This window comes from Staurois parvus, unplaced genomic scaffold, assembly GCF_062004578.1.
Source record: "Staurois parvus isolate SC_StPar_1 unplaced genomic scaffold, SC_StPar_1.0 ptg001370l, whole genome shotgun sequence".
Taxonomy (NCBI): domain Eukaryota; kingdom Metazoa; phylum Chordata; class Amphibia; order Anura; family Ranidae; genus Staurois; species Staurois parvus.
The window spans coordinates 118,078-140,276 of NW_028319166.1; the positions used below are offsets into that span (position 1 = coordinate 118,078).

Consider the following 22,199-nt stretch of genomic DNA (forward strand, 5'->3'; position numbering starts at 1 on the left):
AGGGTGCAGGCAGATTACGGGCCTCACATAGCTGCTGCCAGGCCCCTAATCTGCCATGGGCCCCTATATACCGCCTCCTCATGCTGCTGCCAAGTCCAGAGTCTGTCATGGTCCCTGTACGGCCTCCCATTGCTGCTGTCTCCATCGCCACACTCTGCTGCCATGTGCCACTTTCAGGTCTCTTCACACTGCTGGTGTGTTTAATTTTTTGACATAGGGTGCAGGCAGATTACGGGCCTCACATAGCTGCTGCCAGGCCCCTAATCTGCCATGGGCCCCTATATACCGCCTCCTCATGCTGCTGCCAAGTCCAGAGTCTGTCATGGTCCCTGTACGGCCTCCCATTGCTGCTGTCTCCATCGCCACACTCTGCTGCCATGTGCCACTTTCAGGTCTCTTCACACTGCTGGTGTGTTTAATTTTTTGACATAGGGTGCAGGCAGATTACGGGCCTCACATAGCTGCTGCCAGGCCCCTAATCTGCCATGGGCCCCTATATACCGCCTCCTCATGCTGCTGCCAAGTCCAGAGTCTGTCATGGTCCCTGTACGGCCTCCCATTGCTGCTGTCTCCATCGCCACACTCTGCTGCCATGTGCCACTTTCAGGTCTCTTCACACTGCTGGTGTGTTAAATTTTTTGACATAGGGTGCAGGCAGATTACGGGCCTCACATAGCTGCTGCCAGGCCCCTAATCTGCCATGGGCCCCTATATACCGCCTCCTCATGCTGCTGCCAAGTCCAGAGTCTGTCATGGTCCCTGTACGGCCTCCCATTGCTGCTGTCTCCATCGCCACACTCTGCTGCCATGTGCCACTTTCAGGTCTCTTCACACTGCTGGTGTGTTTAATTTTTTGACATAGGGTGCAGGCAGATTACGGGCCTCACATAGCTGCTGCCAGGCCCCTAATCTGCCATGGGCCCCTATATACCGCCTCCTCATGCTGCTGCCAAGTCTAGAGTCTCTCATGGGTCCCTGTACGGCCTCCCATTGCTGCTGTCTCCATCGCCACACTCTGCTGCCATGTGCCACTTTCAGGTCTCTTCACACTGCTGGTGTGTTTAATTTTTTGACATAGGGTGCAGGCAGATTACGGGCCTCACATAGCTGCTGCCAGGCCCCTAATCTGCCATGGGCCCCTATATACCGCCTCCTCATGCTGCTGCCAAGTCTAGAGTCTCTCATGGGTCCCTGTACGGCCTCCCATTGCTGCTGTCTCCATCGCCACACTCTGCTGCCATGTGCCACTTTCAGGTCTCTTCACACTGCTGGTGTGTTTAATTTTTTGACATAGGGTGCAGGCAGATTACGGGCCTCACATAGCTGCTGCCAGGCCCCTAATCTGCCATGGGCCCCTATATACCGCCTCCTCATGCTGCTGCCAAGTCTAGAGTCTCTCATGGGTCCCTGTACGGCCTCCCATTGCTGCTGTCTCCATCGCCACACTCTGCTGCCATGTGCCACTTTCAGGTCTCTTCACACTGCTGGTGTGTTTAATTTTTTGACATAGGGTGCAGGCAGATTACGGGCCTCACATAGCTGCTGCCAGGCCCCTAATCTGCCATGGGCCCCTATATACCGCCTCCTCATGCTGCTGCCAAGTCCAGAGTCTGTCATGGTCCCTGTACGGCCTCCCATTGCTGCTGTCTCCATCGCCACACTCTGCTGCCATGTGCCACTTTCAGGTCTCTTCACACTGCTGGTGTGTTAAATTTTTTGACATAGGGTGCAGGCAGATTACGGGCCTCACATAGCTGCTGCCAGGCCCCTAATCTGCCATGGGCCCCTATATACCGCCTCCTCATGCTGCTGCCAAGTCCAGAGTCTGTCATGGTCCCTGTACGGCCTCCCATTGCTGCTGTCTCCATCGCCACACTCTGCTGCCATGTGCCACTTTCAGGTCTCTTCACACTGCTGGTGTGTTAAATTTTTTGACATAGGGTGCAGGCAGATTACGGGCCTCCCATAGCTGCTGCCAGGCCCCTAATCTGCCATGGGCCCCTATATACCGCCTCCTCATGCTGCTGCCAAGTCCAGAGTCTGTCATGGGTCCCTGTACGGCCTCCCATTGCTGCTGTCTCCATCGCCACACTCTGCCATGTGCCACTTTCAGGTCTCCTCACACTGCTGGTGTGTTGAATTTTTTGACATAGGGTGCTGGCAGATTACGGGCCTCCTATAGCTGCTGCCAGGCCCCTAATCTGCCATGGGCCCCTATATACCGCCTCCTCATGCTGCTGCCAAGTTCAGAGTCTGTCATGGGTCCCTGTACGGCCTCCCATTGCTGCTGTCTCCATCGCCACACTCTGCCATGTGCCACTTTCAGGTCTCCTCACACTGCTGGTGTGTTGAATTTTTTGACATAGGGTGCTGGCAGATTACGGGCCTCCTATAGCTGCTGCCAGGCCCCTAATCTGCCATAAGCCCCTATATACCGCCTCCTCATGCTGCTGCCAAGTCCAGAGTCTGTCATGGGTCCCTGTACGGCCTCCCATTGCTGCTGTCTCCATCGCCACACTCTGCCATGTGCCACTTTCAGGTCTCCTCACACACTGCTGGTGTGTTGAATTTTTTGACATAGGGTGCTGGCAGATTACGGGCCTCCTATAGCTGCTGCCAGGCCCCTAATCTGCCGTAGGCCCCTATATACCGCCTCCTCATGCTGCTGCCAGGTCCAGAGTCTCTCATGGGTCCCTGTACGGCCTCCCATTGCTGCTGTCTCCATCGCCACACTCTGCCATGTGCCACTTTCAGGTCTCCTCACACTGCTGGTGTGTTCCATTTTTTGTCATAGGGTGCTGGCAGATTATGGGCCTCCCATAACTGCTGCCAGGCCCCTAATCTGCCATGGGCCCCTATACCGACTCCTCATGCTGTGACGTTGCAACAAGGTGGAATTCAACCCTACATATGTTAGACCGCCTTTACGAACAGCAAAAGGCCATCACAGATTTCCTGATGTTAAAAGCAGATAAAGGTACTCCCTGTGTAACTTAGATGTCAGCCATTGGCAGCTCATGCGTGACACCTGCGCTTGCTCAGGCCCTTTGAGGAGGCCACGCTATTCGTGAGTCGGCAGGACTATGGGATGAACGACGTCATTCCTCTGTTGCACGTCCTGGAACAAATGCTGTTAACAATGGCTGGTCAGGGTGCGGTAGACGTGGCGCACAGATCTCAACGCCACATGGCCCCTGTGGGGGCAGGACTGGAAGAAGAGGAGGAGGTAGAGGAGGACATTGGTGCTCAGGAATTATTGAGTGAAATGGGTGGTTTTTCCACTCAGCGGACAGGAGTGGAGGAGCAGGAGCATCTGGTAGAGGAGGAGGAAGAGGAGACAGAGGACCTAGACGCACCGTGGCAGTATGCTGTGGAGATGGAGGCAGGGAGTCCCTCGCATTCCTTGGCACAAATGGCCCATAGCATGCTCGGTTGCTTGCGTAGCGACAGCCGAATAATAACCATCAGACAGAGGGATGACTTTTGGCTGTCCACCTTGTTGGACCCTCGCTACCGTTCAAAAATGGTGGCCTTTTTCACACCTGCTGAGAGGGAGGCCAAAATAACGTACTATAAAAAACACCTATGTAGTCAGCTGGTCTCTGCCTGTCTGCGCCAACGTCCATCCTCAGACACTGTGGGCCCTGTGCGCTCGTGTTCCGCTGCCATGGCAGCAGGGGAGGGGTGGGGTGGTAGGAGCAGTGGCAGCTCCACCAGCAGCGGCTGCCTCAGTCTGCAGTCGATGATGAGTAGCTTTCTTCACCAGCGCAGTGAGGAAACTACTAACCAGCCGCAGCAGCAGCAGCAGCATCAGGTGGACCTGGAGCAGGACCTCAAACAACAGGCTTAGGCCTACTTGGACAGCACCCTGCCAACCGAGGTAGACAATCCCCTTGACTACTGGGCAACGAAACTTGACCTTTGGCCCCAACTAGCTGAATTTGCCCTTGAAAGGCTGTCATGCCCGGCCAGTAGCGTGGCATCGGAGCGCGTGTTTAGTGCGGCAGGAGGTATTGCAACTCCGCGGAGGACACGACTGTCCACCCAAAGTGTGGAGAGACTCACGTTTGTGAAAATGAATCAGGCGTGGATTAGTCTGGATTTCAAACCACCAGTTCCTGACACAACTGACTAAATCCGCCATGAATCATGCCCCAAACATGTGCCACTTTCAGGTCTCCTCACACTGCTGGTGTGTTCCATTTTTTGTCATAGGGTGCTGGCAGATTACGGGCCTCCCATAGCTGCTGCCAGGCCCCTAATCTGCCATGGGCCCCTATACCGCCTCCTCATGCTGCTGCCAAGTCCAGAGTCTCTCATGGGTCCCTGTACGGCCTCCCATTGCTGCTGCCTCCATCGCCACACTCTGCCATGTGCCACTTTCAGGTCTCCTCACACTGCTGGTGTGTTCCATTTTTTGTCATAGGGTGCTGGCAGATTACGGGCCTCCCATAGCTGCTGCCAGGCCCCTAATCTGCCATGGGCCCCTATACCGCCTCCTCATGCTGCTGCCAGGTCCAGAGTCTCTCATGGGTCCCTGTACGGCCTCCCATTGCTGCTGTCTCCATCGCCACACTCTGCCATGTGCCACTTTCAGGTCTCCTCACACTGCTGGTGGGTTCCATTTTTTGTCATAGGGTGCTGGCAGATTACGGGCCTCCCATAGCTGCTGCCAGGCCCGTAATCTGCCATGGGCCCCCGTACCGACTCCTCATGCTGCTGCCAGGCCCATAATCTGTCATGGGCCACTGTTGTCGCTTGTTGGCATATTCCGCTCGTTCAGATGCTCCTTCTCCTGCTACTCCTCTTCACGGATTCCGTCAGCAGTCTTTCTTGGAATCCGTTTCCAAGAGACAACAGTTTGCGAGCACGCACCCGACGGTGCAGAAGCTGAACGTCCTCCTGTCCAAGTTGCTGCTGCCAGGCTCGTAATCTGTCATGCGCCCCTGTACCGCCTCCTCATGCTGCTGCCAGGTCCAGAGTGTGTCATGGGCCCCCGTACCGACTCCTCATGCTGCTGCCAGGCCCGTAATCTGTCATGGGCCCCTGTACCGCCTCCCCATGCTGCTGCCAGGTCCAGAGTGTGTCATGGGTCCCTGTACGGCCTCCCATTGCTGCTGCCAGGCCCGTAATCTGCCATGGGCCCCTGTACCGACTCCTCATGCTGCTGCCAGGCCCGTAATCTGTCATGGGCCCCTGTACCGCCTCCTCATGCTGCTGCCAGGTCCAGAGTGTGTCATGGGTCCCTGTACGGCCTCCCATTGCTGCTGTCTCTATCGCCACACTCTGCCATGTGCCACTTTCAGGTCTCCTCACACTGCTGGTGGTTTCCATTTTTGTCATAGGGTGCTGTATGGCCTCCCATTGCTGCTGCCTCCACCGCCACACTGTGGCTCCACACTCTGGTTTTGGCCCCGTGACTGCCCAAATGAGTGAAGTGTGCGGTGATTCTAAGATCGACGGCACTCATCTGCATGTCATACTGACTGACAGTATTATTTCTCTTCCCCAGCAGACTCCAAGGGCATTTAAATTAAAGGTACAGTGTTCTGCACTAATATTAAGTCTCTCTGAAGCCTAGAAACACCCTTTTTTAAGTTAAATTCACAGCGAATTTATTCGACTCGAATCGAATATTGTCCACGAATTCGCCGAATCAGTCGAATCGAATTTTTCATTTCTTCGCTCATCTCTAATTATAAGTAAAAAAAGAAAAACAATAAAAATAAAACTGACGAAAGACTATTCTGTTATTCTGTAATTCAACCCCAATCTGAATAATTTACTCATCTAAATAACCCACTTGTTTTTTTTTTTAATTATTATGTACAGTATTTCACAGTTGGAATGTCATTTAGCTGATTGAAGTCTGTCACTGTAACCATGTACGTTTTGCTGTGATGAAAGATTTTTGTAACTTTTGCATAATTGGAAACAAGTGACTATTTTCCCCATTACTGAAAGCAAGAGCGCATATTGTTCCTATGAAAAGTTAAGGCACATCGGCAGCTACATCAATAGGATTTGGGAATGGTCAAAGTACCATTTTCATCACAGTTTGTTCTTGATTATTCATGCCTTCCATGACGATTTTGAAGTCATCAGCAATGAAATAAGTTAGTATTAGCTTTTGAAGTTGCAGGATGAAAACCAAACCACAATTTTAAACTCACTCTTGATGGTTATTCAACTGTGAATAATTAGGATCAGAAAATTATTTAGTACTGAGTAAAATATTATTACAGGCTAAAATATGTAACTAATTTATAATTAATGATTAACTTTTGGTCACATCATTTCATTAACATATTTGATTTATTGGGGTAAAAATAATTGTTAGAAGTGAAAAAAATGATGAAAAAGTTCCAAAGTAAAACAAACCAATGCTATTTTTCACAGATAATTCTTCATTCAATGCACAAATATCAGCCACGTGTCCATGTGATTCGGAAAGACTGCGGAGATGAACTATCTCCAGTAAAACCAATTCCAGCAGGAGAAGGGGAGAAGGCATTCACATTCCCTGAAACCATTTTCACTACTGTAACAGCATACCAGAATCAACAGGTACTCTTTTAAAATTTTCATTACTAGCAACTGGATAACAGAGAGGAAATAAAAATCAGACCTTTAAATGTAAAATCTAATATATGGAAACTTATAGAATCTGAATGCAAAATTTGTTTAATTTGAATTGAAAAAAAACAGACGGTTGCTTTTGTGAAATATGATAGGGATATTTCCAGGTTGTCAGGAATTGCAGAAAATATGTCAGGCTAGTCAACCTGTGCTCAGTACAAACATTGAATTAGATATTAAGGCTGATTTACTAAAGGAGTTCAGATTCTTCACTCAAAATGTGTACATATTTTCACAATTGGATTCTTGAAGTAAATATTCACAGTTTTAAATGAAGACTCTCAATTCCTTTAGTAAATCAGCCTATATGCATTTATTGTTGTTTTTTTGTGTTACAATCATTTTTAAAAAATGTTAATATTTTTATAAAAAGTTTTGGAAATATATACAGCAAATTATATTTGAACTAAAAGAAACTAAATTAATAAGAACTAATTTATTAAAAATTATTACATGATCATTTTATTGTAAGAATAAAAAAAATAGTTTTACATGATTTTGTTTGGTTTTGCAATCTCTTTTCACAGTTTAGGCAGGGACTATACTCTTGAAAAAAGACAGTTACACCTGCCTGGGTGTATTTCCCATTATGTGCATATATGCATATGCACATAATGTTAATTTGTTTGATAAATCAGAGTAGGGTAGTCGTGCCTGTAGTGCCTGAAATTGACTTTATGACTTTATGAAATGGTATTGTCATTCTTCTTTTATACTGTTTCATCATTCACTAGGACAATATTTTTTAGGGCAATAACTTCACCATGGACCTCTGTAAAGGGCAGAATTATGGCAGGCAAAATTGCTAGCTTGTTTTTGAAGGTGCATATTTTGAATTTGTCACCCTCATCCTTCTTTTACTTGGTGAGCCTCTAATCTGGAGGTAGCACGCTGTGACACCTGATATGCACATGCATTCTACTGGTGAGGGATTCACTAAGTAATGAATCAAGGATAAGAATGACAGCCATGGAGCATTCAACTTTAGAAGCAAATCAACAACAGAAGCTCTCCCTTTTTTTGTCCTGACAAGTTCCTTGAAGGATGCAGAGGCTCTTTTTTGCTCACACATTAGCCATAATTCTTTGGTCATTAATTGCCTACCGATTATTAATAGTCACTTGTCACTTTTATTAATTAATTAATTAATTAAATTAACTTACTGTCGTGATATATGATGATATTGAAGACTGATGCAGAGAGATATTCTAAAAGAGAAGCCATAAACAAAGAAATAGATGTATGTAGTTTAGAAATTTTTTTCCTTTTAATTAATAAAATGTATAAGTAAGATTACTTGTAAATACCTTTTATAGTAATATTTAAGAAAAGAGACTCTTAAAATGCATTTTATATTATTAGTTTGCCTAAGATTTTAAAGGTTCACGTGGTTTACTGTTATTTTTATAACCTGTCTTAATCACTTTTTCTGTACATTTTTTCAGATAACACGATTGAAAATTGACAGGAATCCTTTTGCAAAGGGATTCAGAGATTCAGGGCGAAACAGGTAAGTGTTTTTCTTTCTGATAAATTAACAAGAGGTAAAACATTTACTAAGACTCTTTTATGTGAGTTTTACACTGTGCTGAGTAAATTTCAATAAGAAAAAATATGGTTTGTTAACAACTTGTTTCTATGCATAAATTGCATCCTTTTAAATGGATGTTGCTATGTCTGCGATTTCTGATATTGGTTTGCATTGCTGCACAATTGTATGACACTTTTTCTTTCTTTTAATGTCAAGGCAACTGTTCAGGTCTGATTACTAAAGGAGTAAAGGTTGTTCACTTTGCAAAGGGAATGTTGGTAAATAAGGTGAACGTGTACCCAAATACCCAATCAAGGATTTTTGTTAGCACTTGATTGGGTATGCAAAGTAAACACAGGATTATTATTATTTTTTTTTTACCAATGTTAACACTGCTAACTTAACAGTCTATACTTCTTTTACTCCTTGTAAATGAACCCCACTCTTTATATGTCAGAGATGTGGCATTCACCATACATTCACTGTAGTTGAATGTCTGTGTTCCTGATGTATGTGTTTTAAATTACAGTGATTGATTTGTCTGCCACAAAATGTTTGGTAAATGTCACATTGACTGCTTTAATATTACCCCTAAGTGATGGCTTTGAAATAGCATAAAACAAAACCTTTAGGTAAAGGTTATAATTATTGTTTAAAAAATTGGGTGATTAATGCACTATACTTTTCCTTTAACCACTTCAAGTCCAAACACTTTCACCCCCTTCCAGTTCAGGCCAATTTTCAGCTTTCAGCGCTGTCTTTGAATGACAATTGCACAGTCATGCAACACTGCATCCATATAAAATCTTTATAATTTTTTACACACAAATAGAACTTTCTTTTGTTGGCATTTGATCACCACTTATTGTTTGCTATATAAATGAAAAAAGACTGAAAATGTAAAAAAAACCCTTTTTTGGTTTTTGTTCTAAAGTTTTGCAAATAAATAATCTTTCTTCATACATTTAGGTCAAAATAACCCAAAACTGTGTATATTATTTAGTCTATGTGAAAGTTATAGTCTCAAATTGATCAGTTGAGACCCTAAAATGCTGGATGCTGGTATGACGTATGGCAGTGGTCAGGATGTTGGTATGGGGCATGGCGGTGATCAGGATGCTGGTATGGGGTATGGCAGTGATCAGGATGCTGGTATGGGGTATGGCAGTGATCAGAAAGTTTGCCATATAAATGAATGTTGTACATTAATCTCTTTGTCTGTCCTGAAGAGGAACAGGGAATTATTTTCCAGAGCTAGGGAATTGGTGAATTTGCTTCAAGGCTGCAAAGGCTTCTATCAAAGGCCTTGTGACTGACATGATCTGATGGCATTTGTTTGTGTGACTGACATTGGGGTGCATGTGTGTGTGTGTGCTGTGGGGGGGGGGGGGATAGTTTAAAAGAACGCAAAAAAAGAAACAACTTTGACTTTTGTGTAATATCACAGAAGACAAGGAATACAGTCATGGATTTTACAGATCCAGGTTTAAAAACGTTCTGTGTGCCCTTACTATGATCAGTATCTACCTAGACTTGCCCTCACTGTTGAAATAATAATGGTACAATAATCTGATTCTCTATTAAATTAAACCTCTTCTCATACACAAAGAACATTATAAATGTCCAATAGAATTATTCGTTTTACAGAGAGCAAGGCACAAAATACAAAGTGCAGAATCCATAAAAAGCACCAGGAATCTTGTATCATTCTGGGTTATTTAGACTTTTTCTTGCATAATTCATTGAATAATATCATAAATCCACCATTAAAAGTATACTAAAAATGAAGACCTTCTAATAAAAACACAGCATCAGGCCAGCTACATGGAACAGTCTCCATCCTAGGTGAACAATGTCCTGGTGTTGCATAGATACTATTGTATAATAGGCTGTTCACTTTGCAAGGGAATTGTCTCCAGAGCTTAATGAATGAAGTGAAATTTAACTTTGCAAAGAATATCCAGTCATGTGCAAGGAAAATAAAGAAAAACTAAGTTTTGCTTATACATGACAGGATGATGGGACTCGACTGAGCTTTACCTCATTCACTAAGCTCTGGGTAAAATAAATTCACCCCTATGTACCCAAAAGTTTGTTTAGTGCTGTCAGTAGTTGTCAAGTATGCTGGCAGGGGCAGGCACCGCCGAGTCCCTAACAACTGGTGACATCACCAGCCCCATTCAATTAAATGACCAGAAATCTGTGGCTATGTAAGCAAAGGATCCAGAGGTAGGCATGTGGGTTTCTCCATAATTCATAAGAGACCCTTCAGGTTTGTTATGAATTTTAAGGGGGCCATCCCCCTCTCAAAAAGGTGTTAGGCCTCCTCAAATTCTATACTAGTTCCTTAGGATCTGGTATTAATTTTAGGGGCAAACTCCACACAAAAATAACAAAAAATGCATGAGGTCCTCCCTAAAAATTCATAGCAGGCCCTTATCTAAGCATGCAGCCTGGCAGACCAGAAAAGGAGTGCACACTCAAAGGGAGTCCCTGGCCACATGTGTTTGCATTTTCACAAAAATTTCCCAAAAACCAATATTTTAAAGTGGAAATAAACCCACTTTTGTATCTCTTGCCTACAGGTAAGCGTATAATAAAGCTTACCTGTAGGTAAAATGAATATCTGGTAAACATGCACCGTTTCGGAGATATTCGCTCTATTTGACAGGCAGCATATGAACTTTGAAGGAACGGCATACCCGATCAAGCAATGCATATTAGCACATTTTGACTTTACCTTGCAGGGATTTTTTGGGGTTTTTTTTTCAAGTTGTGGTTTACTACTTTAAGTAAGTAAGTTTACTTTAAGTAAGTTTACAATTTTGTGTTGGGCCACATTTATATCCATCTTGGGCTGCATGTAGCCCATGGGCCACAGGTTGGATACCCCTGGTTTAGAACATAATTTACTAAAAATAAATGTGTTACATCGATTTTACTACCCATGTTTAAATTTAGCAGTGGGTAAGATTACATGAAATATTAACAGAAAAATGAATACTCTTTAACCTGGCTGGTTACTCCTAGATCCTAGCACTTAGCTAAGTTCAAGCTACTGTCTATGTGTACATGTTCACATAAATGTTTACTCATGCTCTATTTAACTCTTGTATCAAAGAAATAATATTTATAACAATAAAACACAATTTATATATTTTGTACATTTATTTAAGCAATGAATGAACCATTGTCATTGCAACATGGAGGGCAGGATTAAATATTAGCGTGTATGTGTTCCTGTTAGGAAATGGCTTGCTTTGTCTCTTTATTGCTCTTACTTCCACTGAGAAAAAAAGTATTTATTCTTTTACAAAAAGGAATGTTTTCTCCCTCTAGCTCATTTCTTTTGTTTGATCTACAAGAAGGGTGACAGGCTAAAATCTGGTTTAGTTTAAGAGGTGATTTAATCACAGCTCAGAATTAGTCTACTTTAAGACCTTGGGACCTTACTTCACAGATATTACAGTCTCTGGACTACAAAGAAATAGACTTGAAAACAGAATTAATTCCTGAAGCACACCATTTTCCAATAAATAGATTAAAGGGAATGTATAGTGTTTTTTAATATATTTTCTTTATAATGTTCTGGATTAAAAAAATAACATGTACTTTTTTGTAATCCATTTTTTTTTGCCAGTTCAATGTGAATTTTTTTTATAAATATGTCATCTTTACCACTTGTATGCAGCAGGTGGCACACTTAAAGCTACTCTGCAGCTCTTCAGTAAGCTATTTTATCTCTGTGTTATGAGTAGCCCATGTTATGAATAGATCAGTGGCAGAAGACTAAATTACACATAAACACCTGAATATCCTATCAGATGGACACTCCTCTCCCTCCTAGTAAATATATTTTAGATATATTAAATATTAAAATATTTGTATTACATTTTTGTTTAAAAATACAAACAATAATAATATGACTGATTCTTTATAAACTTGAGAAAATATGTAAAATAAAAACTGCCAAAAACTCTTCAGTAACTCCCCTTTAAGGAAAATGTTCCCCTTTAAGGAAAGGGTTATTTATTTTTGCACACTTTTTATTTTATTTTACTTAAAAAGCTATTTCAAAATGTTTTTTTAATTATTTTAGAACAAAAAAGCATAACATAAGTGAACAATAATTTTAATAATAAAGTGAATAAGGTAAAGCTCTGACCCCTTTTTTTATCTAATAATATAAACAAATATAAAATATATTATAAACATTGAAAAAAACAGGATTTTTACTTGCATATAGTTATATGATTGAAGTGAATACAGATTGATCTTACTAACCAAGCTCAGTATATACTCAGGTTGCTAAGTGAGCAGGCTTTTACTCCCTTAGTAAATAAGTCCTAGTGAGTTGAAGTTCACAATACTACTCCTGTGCCTGGATACACTGGAAAAAGCTGACCATATGCTAATAGGCTGAATGAAAGACATTTCACAGATTCCTATATCTACACAAATGGTGTGGACAGATGGATCCCACTGATGGGCTATTGTATTTTGACAGCCTCTAGCACTGGCTCTCAAAATACTCAAAGAGTACCTGCAGATGATTGGCTGCAGGTGCTGTTTGGCTAATGATTTTTGGTCCTGCTCCTTCGACAAAAGTCAATTGAGTAATCAGATTTTGTCAAGGCGGCAGGGCCACCCACTGTTAGAGTTATGTTGGGTTTCTCCGAATCGGCCATAATTCAAATAGTGTAAGGCCAACTTAATTGTTTGACATAGCTGCTTTCAGGGTATATTTGTTCTGCAATGATAAAAACTAGTGCCCAATCTAATAAATACAAAGTAGTATGCTCAAATGCTTTGTTGTTTGGAGAAGATAACTTTTAATACTACCACTATAAGTTACAAGTTTTGTCAAAATCATCAAATGCAAAATACATACAAAATGTTATTTCAATTATTCATCCCTCTAAAAAGTTTACCAGCCTCTTAAAGGTGATCTAAAGTGAAACATATAGTTTCTAGTGGTAAAGCTGTATACATTTATAATTATAATATACTGTATCTAAATAGGAGTTGATTTTCCAAATCATCACATTTTCTTTCCAAATGAATATACAATTTGCTAAGTCTCTACACGTCTCATAAAACAACCCCATTGTCTCCATTTCTAAAGCTGGAAAGGCTCATTATGGGAAAAGTCAAAATGTGACACTGTTTTAAAAAGAAAGGAAATAATCAAATGTTATACAATACAATACAATTTAATTGATTTAGTTGTTCAAAATCTTAACATTTTGCCAGTTAAACAGTCATTTGAAGTATAATACATTTTTTTATATATGTAGAATTTCAGCCCCTTTAAAGACGTATATAATAGCAGGGTTTATTTAATAGATATCAGCAGCTTAAGCCGTTAAAAGATATCCTGGAGAATATTAGCAAAGTGAAAGCAAATTTATGTGGTGAGAATAAAGTTCCATTCTTTTGCTAAAGTTTGAGTTTGACCCTATAAAATGTTAAATCAGGAAGGCAAAACAATTTCTACCCTGTAAATAATTGTAAGTATTTCATTAAATATATGTGGCCACTTGATTGTATAAATTAAATTGGTGATAAAATGTGGAAATTGTTGGAAGGCATCTTGTATAAATTATCACCCAGCCTATACTTCTCCAGGAGGTACCTTTTAATCTCCTTTTTAACTAGAAGTGAAAAGTCTAGGTTACTGCCGAAAATAAAGGAATTTTTTTTTTGCCCGGGTTTGGCTAATAAACACTTTATAGCTGTTGCCTGTAGAATATCTGTGATCTAAAAAAAAATCTTGGCATAATACTGTTTGATGGTTATGAGTAAGTTCTCAAACTAGCATTAAATAAAAACAAATCACTTACAGTAAAATAGTTAAAGAAATTTGTTTTTAGCAAAAAAAAAGTTTTTTTGAGAAAATGACCTTTTTCTAGGTTTTCTAATGCATCAATTACAGGTAAACAATACATTAAATGTCTGAATCGTTTTGGAGTGTGAGCTTTGTACAGTCAGCTAAATATTTAATGCTTTTAAATTTTAATGTGGCAGTTCTTTACATCTTTGTGTTTTGTCAAATATGATATTTGAAATATAATAACTGGAAATTTAAATGTTTGTAGGATGGGTTTAGAAGCCCTTGTGGAATCATATGCATTTTGGAGACCATCTTTGAGGACTCTGACATTTGAAGATATACCTGGCATTCCAAAACAGGGTAAATATCCTTATATTTTGTAAATATATAATACCTGAATATAGCAGAATTATGTTGATTGCAGAATAGATAATATAAAGTTTATAGTTATAGATACTTTTAGTGTATATACTTTATTTATAATGTATGTTTCATGATGATTTTTAGAAATGCCAAAAAGTGTAAGCTTGAAGAACTTAGAATAAAATAATATATGCCACTTTGCATTTATTGTGATATCTGCATGCTATATCCAATGTCTGGTCTAAGTGTAGTCACAGAAATAGGTGACTGTGAAAATTTTTGCCTTTTTTATTCTTCCTGAAATAAGTGCATGTCAAAATAGAGACTTTCTAAAATTAAATCAATCAATCAAAACAATTATGTTCTAGCAGTGGTTTGAAAAGCTAAAGATTGCAGATGCAGTACGTTGCTTGTATAATCAAATAAAGCCATTCTTATAAAAGTTATACACAGTTATAAAATGCTAATAATTATACTTATGTATTGTCTTTGATTTATTATTATTTCATACTATAATTACTGTATGTTTTGTACAGTAAATATAGCTATTAATATCAAGAGATATTAACTATTAGTAATAAAGTAAATACAGTGATTACATTTACTTATACTAAACCACTGTAGGGAAAGTGACCATGCATTCATGTGGTTGGTACTTTGTGGATCCTATTTGGTGGACAATAAACATCTGTGATGATCTCCTTAAAAGCGACAGAACTGTGCATTAAATGTTCAAAACAATTCTACATTATAGGAATATCTCAGGGTTGTGGAGCACACTGAAGCAAGTTTTTAAATTCAAGTCACAGTTACAGTTACAGTGGATACGTATTACCATAAATAACTCCAAGAAAACAAATCACAGCGAGGCTCTGCTATGACTACTATTGACCTTTTTTTTTAAAAGAAAGTTTGAAACAGTATAGAGAACTATTCTCAGACACTAATTTATTTGGTTCCTATTTAAAGGACAGCCATTAGTTCTCTATCTACACAACTGGCTCCTGTACCAGCATCTTCCCCATCTGGACTTGCACTTTAGTCATCTGGTGGCCTAAATAGGCCATTCTTTGTAACCATGCTTAAGCATACCTGCCATCAGGAGGCCAGTAAAATTCTGCACTGTGTCAGTAATTTAACAAAAGTCTCCTCTGGTCCTTGTAAACTTTGGCTTCAAAACTTGTCTTTTGAATGATTCTTAAAGGAGAAGTATAGCCAATGCTCTTTTGGCTCTACTTCTCCTGGGGATCACAAGAGTGCAGTTCGTTCTGCATTCCTATGATCCATTTTCAGCAGAGAGGCTGATTTTATAGAGCTAGTCCAGACTCTGAAAAGATCCTGACCATACGGTCAAGATCCACCCAGAAGCCTTAGCAATCCACTGAGAGCCTGAGCAAGGCGCTCCCTTCCCTTCCACAGCCCAGCACTGCAGTGAACAGGGGGCAGAGCAGAGGGCCAGCGGCTGACAGTTACCAGCTTTCTGCTCACGGAACACTGGGAACTGAGCGATCAGCAGTCTTTGATCGCTCAATTCTCAGTCTTAGAGCCGGATCATCCACCCATGTGAGTATAATATTTTTTTGTTGTTATTAACCCATACTTCTCTTTTAAGGAAATTGATAAGTGTCACTTTAACCCTAGGATTATCCTATTGGGGTTGCTGTTACAGCAGTGTTTGAACAGGATATGTGAATTCTGGGCTGGCAGTTCCTACACACAAAATAATTAGCAATTTTCTTGGTTTGAAATGTAATTAAAATGTTTTGAGATTGAAGCTCCATACCATGAGTTATTCATCTATATACACATTTATTCCAATGTATGATAGAATAGTGGACGGAGCCAACACGTTTCAGGAGCCAAAGACTTCCCCTTCATTAGGACCACAATGATACAGCAAAAGGATATATAAATGAATTTAGTTCATAGTTTCATACTGCCAATCTTTAAAATAGTAGCTGATTTAAGCAGTAACCATATGCTTATATGCTGAATAGGGCACCGGAGTCCATGCGTAGGGGGAGCTTTCAGACTAACTCTGTAATTGAATCTTCATATGGCCCCTGTGTAAGCAGAACAGGCAGGGAAAGATGAAGAAAAATTATTTACTGTTCTGACACATTCTCTTATGTGTGTTAATCTGAACTTGAACTATTAAAGTAGAACAAAAGGCAAAACTTTTTTTCATTTTGGAAAAGAGTAGGGAAGGATTATAACCTCTGTGAGTTTTTTTCTTTCTCATTTGTTTTCTGTTGGGGAGAATTCTTCTTACTTCCTTTCCCATAGCCAAAACAGGAAGTTAGAGGAAATCCCTCTAAAATGAGGGAATCGTTAAGTGTCACCAGGGTCATCAGAACTAGTATCCCATTTCGGTGAGAACAGTCTGCAGGACAAATAGAGAGGGGAAATCTCCCTAACGGGGACACAGAAGGCAGTAATATACAGACAGGTGCGCCTATCCCTCTGCACTCTATCCAAAATTCAAAAACTGTTTTGCCTTTGGTTATACTTTAAGCCTGGCGAACGGCAGGCTTTTTAAACAGAATGTTAAAGTGGAGCCTAGCAAACATGGGAGAATGAGACTTGATATGTTCCCAGTTCACAAAATCAAAATATGAAATAATAATATGCAATCTATCTAACTTACCTAATATACTGTATATACCAAATATCATACTTTTAGTTTTCTGTCTGGACATAATAAATACAGAAATAAAATACATATTAAATAATGTATGCATTCTCTTTAATGATGAACACTTGGTGGTAACTTGTAGACAGATGGACTTGATTTGAAACATTTTTCATGATTCATTCTTAAGAAATAACACATTCTGTAATGGATTACCTATATAAAAAAGCAAAATATTCCACTATGATTGCAGAACTTTAATACTTAACGCATTCTCCTATATCTAAAAATGAAGGCATTACTCTCACTTAAACTGAATGAATAATAAAATACATTAATATATGCAAGTTTAAGCATACTAAGGAACTTACCAAGCTATAAAACATATTTGCACTGACTCATAATATCCTAATCCTAATAATATCCTAATGTCCTAATGTACGACATATCAGAATAGGATATAGGCAGAATATCACTATCATAAAATGACACGAGGAGTCACAGCAACTTCCTCCAGTGCAGACCATGGACTGACGGTGCACTTATCTGGAGGTAGGGCTCTACCCATGGGAGTCTCAACTCTGGCGGCCACCATACGGATTCCCATCTAGGATTTTATCTATTCAAGCAAGGGTGAACTTGTCTTCTATTGGTTACAGCAGGTGGTGAGTTCCTACACCCTGTTTATGTCTGTGTGACACGGCACTTTCACATAGGGTGAACAACTCTACAAGTTATCCTATACAGCTAGTAAGGATCCATTTACAGCATTTATTGGATGACTTCCATAGAAGTTCCTTATTGACATTTACTCCAGCAACCTGCTATGCAGGGGATTCTCTATCTGGTTGATGCCTATGCCATATAGTGTCGCCATCTGCATCGTTATCTTCTATTGACTTTGCAAGCCCTGACTCAGGTGCCTGGATTCAAGTTGTTACATATAGTTACATAGTTAGTCTGGCTGAAAAAAGACAAAAGTCTATCCAGTTCAACCATAAAAAAAAAAGTTATAATCCTATAGCCACAGTTGATCCAGAGGAAGGCAAAAAAACCCAGCAAAGCATGATCCAATTTGCTCCTGCTGGGAAAAAAATTCCTTCCTGATCCCCCGAGAGGCAATCGGATATTCCCTGGATCAACTTTACCTATAAATGTTAGTATCCAGTTATATTCTGTGTATCTAAGAAAAAAATCCAGGCCTTTTTTAAAGCAATCCACTGAGCTGGCCAGAACCAACTCTTGAGGGAGTCTATTCCACATTTTCACAGCTCTCACTGTGAAGAAACCTTTCTGTGTTCGGAGATTAAATTTCTTTTCCTCCAGACGTAAAGAGTGCCCCCTTGTCCTCTGTGATGACCTCAAGGTGAATAGCTCTACACTATATGAACCACTGATGTATTTATACATGTTGATCATATCCCCCCTTAATCTCCTCTTCTTAAGAGAGAATAAATTCAGTTCCTCTAATCCTTCCTCATAGCTGAGCTCCTCCATGCCTCGTATCAGTTTGGTTGCCCTTCTCTGTACTTTCTCCAGTTCCCCAATGTTCTTTTTGTGAATTGGTGCCCAAAACTGAACTGCATATTCCAGATGAGGTGTTACTAATGATTTGTACAGGGGTAATATAATATCTCTCTATGTGGAGTCAATACCTCTTTTAATACAAGAGAGGATTTTGCTCGCTTTAGAAACCGCAGCTTGTCATTGCATGCCATTATTAAGCTTGTGATCTACCAGAACTCCCAGATCCTTCTCCACCATTGATTCCCCCAGTTGTACTCCCCCTAGTATGTATGATGCATGCATATGCATATGTTAAGTGACTTATCCCATTTTTTGGACTGTTATTACCTATTCACTATGATTGGAGTGTATACATATATATCTTAGTATATTGTTACCATCCATACCAAGCTGGTTTTATTTAACTACCTATATACTAGGTTTACAGTGTGTATACCGGTGGTGCACCCTGATGTTTTTGCTGTAATTTGGCAGAAGACAATATTGTCGTTGTCAGTTCAGCACATTATGTACTATGGCCATGCTATGACGTCTCTTTTATTGTTGTTTTTAGGTTGTATAGACTATGTTGTCTGTGGTGAGGTGATGGCTACTATGCAGTCTATTTTTCACTAACATTTGGTATACATTCCATTTTTTGCTAATAAAAGCATTACACTATTACGTGTTGGTTATCAGAGTAAAATATTTCTCCCCCATTATTACTTTTAATTACCGTCCTTACAAGACTAATAACATAGCATTTTAGGGAGAAAAAAAATATTGATATATAAAAGTGGTTCATCTGTAGCAAACATATAAATACTGTATATATATATATCTAGCACTAATCACAATATATTTTTTTCTTTGGAAATGCAGTATAAACTGTATATATATCTAGCTCTAATCACAATATATTTTTTTCTTTAGAAAATGCAGTATAAACTGTATGTATATCTAGCACTAATCACAATATATTTTTGTTTCTTTAGGAAATGCAGTATAAACTGTATATATATCTAGAACTAATCACAATATAATTGTGTTTCTTTAGGAAATGCAGTATAAACTGTAGATACATCTAGCACTAATCACAATATAATTTTGTTTCTTTAGGAAATGCAGTATAAACTGTATATATATCTAGCACTAATCACAATATATTTTCTTTTTTTTAGGAAATGCAGTATAAACTGTATATATATATCTAGCACAAATCACAATATATTTTTGTTTCTTTAGGAAATGCAGTATAAACGGTATATATATCTAGCACTAATCACAATATAATTTTGTTTCTTTAGGACATGCAGTATAAACTGTATATATATCTAGCACTAATCACAATATAATTTTGTTTCTTTAGGAAATGCAATATAAACTGTATATATATATATATCTAGCACAAATCACAATATATTTTTGTTTCTTTAGCAAATGCAGTATAAACTGTATATATATATATATAGCACTAATCACAATATATTTTTGTTTCTTTAGGAAATGCAGTATAAACTGTATATATATATAGCACTAATCACAATATATTTTTTTTCTTTAGGAAATGCAGGCACTTCTTTACTCTCTGGATCTGGAGCTGCAGCCACTCATCCACATCTTTTGCCAGGTTCTCCATGTTCTTCTCCTGCTTTCCACCTTGGAGCAAACACGAGTCAGCTTTGCAGCCTAAATCCAGCAGATTATTCAGCCTGTGGTCGATCTGGCCTTGCACTTAATAGATACAGCACTTCACTTGCTGAAACATATAACAGACTCACCAACCCAGCCAATGAAACCTTTGCAACCCCAAGAACCCCTTCCTACGTTGGAATGGCAAGCAGCACCGCAGTAAATATGTCTATGGCAGGAGCTGACAGTGACAACTTTGGATGTCCTCAAACAAGCTTATCTATGCAAATTTCAGGAATATCTCCTCAGCTCCAATATATTATGCCTTCACCAACGAGCAATGCATACAGCAGTGGACAGCCGCACCAAAGCTCTTACAATGCCTTTCGGCTGCACAGCCCATGTGCACTGTATGGATATAACTTTTCCACGTCTCCCAAACTAGCTTCTAGTCCTGAAAAAATTGTCTCATCTCAGGGAAATTTTTTGGGCTCATCTCCAAGTGGAACCATGACTGACAGACAAATTCTACCTTCAGTGGATGGGGTTCATCTCCTTAGTGGCGCTGGACAGCAAAATTTCTTTGATTCCAGAGGTTTAGGAAGTCTCACACTATCAACATCTCAAGTACCTGCACATATGGTTTGACCATGTATTCTTTATATAAAAGGGTTCCTTTCAGGATTTTTTATTCAATTTTAATATTGTTTGTAAATAGAGTACCTTTTAAGAACTGAACTTTAAATCATTTTAAATTTTGTCTGTAGATATGTATATATATACATTACAAAAAGACAAATGCACTAACTTGCTATTAACTATTTTATTGTTCTTTTTTGTATGTTTTGTACTTCTTGTATTTTGCCTATGCACAGAATAAATAGCAAACCAAGCACAACCACTTACATAGCCAAAGGCTTCTAAGTCTCCCATTATTATACTTGTACATTTCTCAATGCTGATATTAATTATAAACGTAATTTAATGTAATCAACTAAAAATAAGACATGTTTACTAATGAGTAATCAATTATATATTAGGGAATCGCTTGGTATTAATGATATGGATCTGTAAAACACAGAAATAGTGTATTTAGCTATGACTGCATAGTAAAATAGTCAGCAAGTCACAGGCACCAATTAAATGTTTACTTTCATACTATGGACTGTGGCAGAAACAAGATTTTGACTGGTTTCTTGCTATCAATCACTAGACAGTTTCTTAAACAATGCAATGTGTATTACTAGGTGTAACAGAACCAACCCGTCTGCGCTTGGGTACCATTAGACTACCACTTCCCTATCCGAACACCGACCACAGACACCACAGCAGACCATACAAAACTAGACGACACCAGTCTTGAAGTAAACCAGGAAATAGACTAGTTTATTTGAACATAGATAGAAGATATATACACTCAAGGGGACAATACCCCCTCCCTGTATAATGAAACAGGGCAGGGCATCTACATTTAGTAACAAGAGACACACCAACAGACAGTCCCATCAGGAGGGAGGACTGCTGGAGACACCCCCCCACCAAGCCCATACCCATAAACAATACATCCCATAATAGTTTGCTCCCAAGCAAGACACACAATAGAACAATGGGATGCAACCACATGGCATTAAACAATAAACCTCCTCCCCACCCCAATATTAGGACAGTTCACCCTGTACCCCTAACAGGCACAGGGGGACTTACATATAAAAGGGATATGGGGAGCTGACATGGGTCTCCCCACGTCTCCAAAGTGAGCTTGGTTCCATGGGCCCCCCACCCAAAGTGACTCCCATCACACTAGGGATAATTTAAGCTGAACTCCAGCTCTACCATTTCTCTGCATGTAGCAAAGCCTGGGCCCTGTTCAAAGATAGTACTCTCAATTGTCTGCCTGCTGTCATCTCCACATTATGCAACTATGTAATCTGCAGAACCTCTCTGGAAGTCACTTTGTTTCCCTAGCAACTTGTAATTCAGCCTGTCTTCTCTCTATCCCTTCTGTTGTTTGCCTGCCTCTTATGTCTATTTGTTTATCCCATCGATATTGGTTGCATCATGAC

At 40.0% G+C, this 22,199-nt stretch overlaps 1 protein-coding gene across 2 annotated transcripts in view; it reads left to right on the forward strand.

Moving 5' to 3' along the window:
* Positions 1-21,051, forward strand: part of TBX18 (T-box transcription factor 18) — a 60,560-nt gene extending 39,509 nt beyond the window's left edge. For both annotated transcript variants that reach the window (XM_089661688.1, XM_089661689.1), the window contains exons 5-8: positions 6,400-6,567; positions 8,085-8,149; positions 14,269-14,363; positions 20,069-21,051. In XM_089661688.1, the coding sequence (XP_089517814.1) occupies positions 6,400-6,567; positions 8,085-8,149; positions 14,269-14,363; positions 20,069-20,784 (1,044 nt within the window). In that variant the 3' untranslated portion in view covers positions 20,785-21,051. The remainder of the gene's footprint in view (positions 1-6,399; positions 6,568-8,084; positions 8,150-14,268; positions 14,364-20,068) is intronic.
* Positions 21,052-22,199: the final 1,148 nt, after the last annotated feature.